Below are 3,445 nucleotides of genomic sequence, written 5' to 3' on the forward strand. Positions count from 1 at the left end.
TTTTAAAATAGTTATCTTTTATTATTCTTGTTAAGATTATTCTATAATAAGAAAGCTTATTTAAGAAGATTAAAAGACATCGCTACAAAAATTATTAATAAGTAGGTAGCTTCTATGTCTTAGTACCTAAAGAATGTTATAGATACTGACGAACAGCTTACAGAGCATTGATACAGTCAAAATAGCTCAATTTTAGATGTTAATGACCTCTAGATAGTTGTTAATATAAGCGTTGAATACGCGAGGATTTTTTATGTCATCACCTTTTTTTTCCTACTGCGTGGCTGGATGCCTAGCTTTCTCCTTTCGTTGTCACTGTTTACACAGCGCCTAAGCTACCTCATACTCGCGCTGCATATAGATATTGTGATCTAGCGGCGGCACTGGTTCCATCTGCACGCCGTCCATGGAGACCTGGTATCCACTCGACCCGTCCTTGCCCGCATGGTGGAACTTCCGTGGCAGTGAGGCTTTGCTGCCGCTCTTGGGCGTTTGCTGGTTGTAGCCTGCCATCAAAGGCAGGGTACTGCGGAGCATCGACCAGAGGTAGGAATCGGTGTATGTCTGCTTTTGTAGGAGGGGGCGGAGAATAGGGAGGTTGGCGCTGACCACGGCGAGAGAGCTCTCGATCATTGTCCACGCGAATACAGGTGTGGTGAAGTCTACGCTGGTCGTTAGATTGCTTGTGGCGCAGTTAAGGGGGAAGAAGCTTCGTACAAGTAACGTCATGTATATTGGCAATGAAGCCACGACCGACATTAATAAACGTCACGAAGCGAGCGATTCCAGCTCCACATACGCTGCCAGATGTTAGGACGATGTTTATGGAGCTTTGAAGTGGGGCGCTGACACTGCTCCAAGTAACAGTATACATGCCACGGCTAGCTTGTTCTTCAGTGGCATCTGCAGCTGCCAAATGATCGGAATAGGTGACGATAAGATCATTAAGTCAGTAATGAAGCCGGTGGTCGATACAGAGTAATAGAAGGAATATGCGTCAACACAATTTACTCTTGGATACTCAAATGTCGTCCAAAAGGTCACAGGGTCTTTGCATTGGAATGCAGTCGCGAAGAAAAAGGATACCGCCCAGGCTATGATAAGCACTATTAGGGTTGTGTTTATAAGCTCGAAACGCTTGTGAATTGAGAAAATCCGCCGGTAGAAGAATAAGACTGAGGTCTTGCTGCAGCCTAGCGACGCCAATGATAGGAGTTGTAGAACATAGTTGCACTATTAACATCAGCAAGAGCTTTCTGGAATCGATTTGAGCTCCCACTTTCTCGTATGTGGCACGAGAATTATTGTATATTGGCCCTCCTGGTCCAATTTCGAGCTTTTGATGTTGTGCCATCTCTCCGAGCGCAGTCCCTAGGTGAAGGGAGTCATGCCTTGTCGTTACAAGAAAATGTCCTACAACTCACCAACTATCATTGTCACTGCTATTCCTACCACGCATAGCTTGGAAATTGTCAGTTGACGGTAGAAACCTTTGGCCTGTTGGCGAGTCTCACCGTTGCCGGTATTATGAGCGCATCGTCAATGCCGAGCTTGGTTTTGTTGACTCTACGAGACCAAAATCTCAAAGCAATTGAAATAATTGACAGGAAGGCGAATAAGACCGCGAGTGTGACGAAATTGGCGACGTTCCACGCCATGACGTTTCGTATGACATGGGCAGACAAATTTCTAACTACGAGAAGACTGTAGGACAAGGCGATGGCGAGAAGGGCAGAGGAATTCTAGACAGGCTGGGCCAATGTCCGGGCGAAGCGCAATGACTTGTCTGAAATATATTTCATGCGTTATACCTACCTTTCCTCTTGTCAGCGGTGTGAATGGTGTCAGTCGTTAGGTTGATTTATCACATAGGGTTGCACAAAGTCGCTGCCCATGTCGAGTCCGAGGTATGCTTGACCAGGGGTTGGTGGTCTGTCGTGCGTATATTCTGTTGGGAAATATGACACGACAAGTGCACGGTGGCCGAAACTCAGGCGACGAGGTTCAGAAAGGATCGAAGGATCGAAGGATCGGCCATGGGGGCCAATGCGAGTTGAAAGCCTATCAGTGCATCCTTCTGGCGAAGCGAGCTTTTGAAATGCCGCTGCCTTGCGAGGCTCTCCGCGCGGAGTCCTCTTCCTTCTTCGGCCGCGTTGCGCATACGCACTATTCAACTGTGATGTGTATGGATGGCTTCAGAGGATGCAAATTACTATGTAAGACATGTGACAGTGCATTGTCGAAGACAAAGTGTTGACCTTCTAAGAGGGCCAATTGGCCGCGTTTCATATGCGTAATCCCTGCGTTTCTACTGCTTCTAATTGGTCAATTTCTAACACAATTTCGTATCTAATTTCGCTGTACAGTACAGCCAATTATACATAGATCTACGCTCTCTACCCCTGTAACTATTAATCAACTTGCTTCTCTACGTATTCTGTACAGCAGATTAATAATCATAAGTCTAATTCGGCTTGTCTCTGGGCAGCCAGATTCGACAGCCAGATTCGATTTCTGCAGATTCGGCAAGTCGGCGTTTCGGGGCTTGGCAATATATGCCCCACCAAAATTGGGTGAGGAGTTTATCACTCAATCCCCCTATGTGAAATATCTTTCAAAGTGCAATACAAAGAGGGTTGCCACAAGATCTATTGCCTATTTGGGACTCTTGATATATTCTATGGTGTTATATCTAGTATCTGGGCCTATTTGCCTCGTTTTGGCTGATCCTGCTTGCCCTCGTGCATAGCCTTGTAGTGCGGAATGCGTTCGGGGAGGTCTATTCAGAGAGGTCCATTCGGCAAAGGTCCATTCGGCGTTTGAGTCTTGGCGGGTTCTTGGCATGACTGCGCCGTAGTAATTTGTATGTAGTGTTCCTAGATTTTCCCAGAGAGATTTCATCTACCGCCATTCATAATTCAAGTTTGCTGCATTTCCTAAACAGGTATTGAGATAGAAATCCTTGATGTTGTGTATTGCTGTTGTCGTTGCTATGGCCACCCCCCTTTGGACCGCCCATCCTGACTGCCCAGAGCATATCAAAGCAGAGCTCGAAGCGCGCGTACGGTCCTTCCCTCCTTCCTTCTTATTGACCCCAACGCCTAGGGAGGTCTTTGATAACCCTGATGTTTGTCGAGAGCGTTTACAGGGCTGGGCCTTATCGCAGGGATTCGCCATCGTCCAAAAGAGTAGTAGCGTGAAGGCAGCGCGGCCGCGATTCGAATTTCGCTATATATATCATGGAGTTAATACTTGTAATGATCGTCAGCTTGAGAGGCACGTTGAGAGAGATAAGGAGGATAGAATTACTAGTCGTCGAAAGCAGGAGGCTACTAATATCAACGCTTATAATTATCCTTATTATATTTGTCTCTCTTATAAGTAAGTTAGCAAGCATGATTCTAGTATATTTAGCTTTATTTTAAATATTTATATTAAAATACTT

At 45.8% G+C, this 3,445-nt stretch overlaps 1 protein-coding gene across 1 annotated transcript; it reads right to left on the reverse strand.

The window, feature by feature from the left end:
- Nucleotides 1-330: 330 nt before the first annotated feature.
- EPUS_09496 (uncharacterized protein) lies at nt 331-1,658 on the reverse strand (the record flags this gene model as incomplete). The annotated part of the gene is made up of 6 exons (XM_007804963.1): nt 331-662; nt 718-800; nt 851-1,233; nt 1,280-1,371; nt 1,425-1,461; nt 1,515-1,658. The coding sequence occupies 6 exons, from the start codon at nt 1,656-1,658 to the stop codon at nt 331-333; spliced, it is 1,071 nt and encodes a 356-aa protein (XP_007803154.1).
- Between the last annotated feature and the right edge of the window lie 1,787 nt (nt 1,659-3,445).

Source organism: Endocarpon pusillum (genome assembly GCF_000464535.1).
Source record: "Endocarpon pusillum Z07020 unplaced genomic scaffold scaffold3709, whole genome shotgun sequence".
Classification (NCBI taxonomy): Eukaryota; Fungi; Ascomycota; class Eurotiomycetes; order Verrucariales; family Verrucariaceae; genus Endocarpon; species Endocarpon pusillum.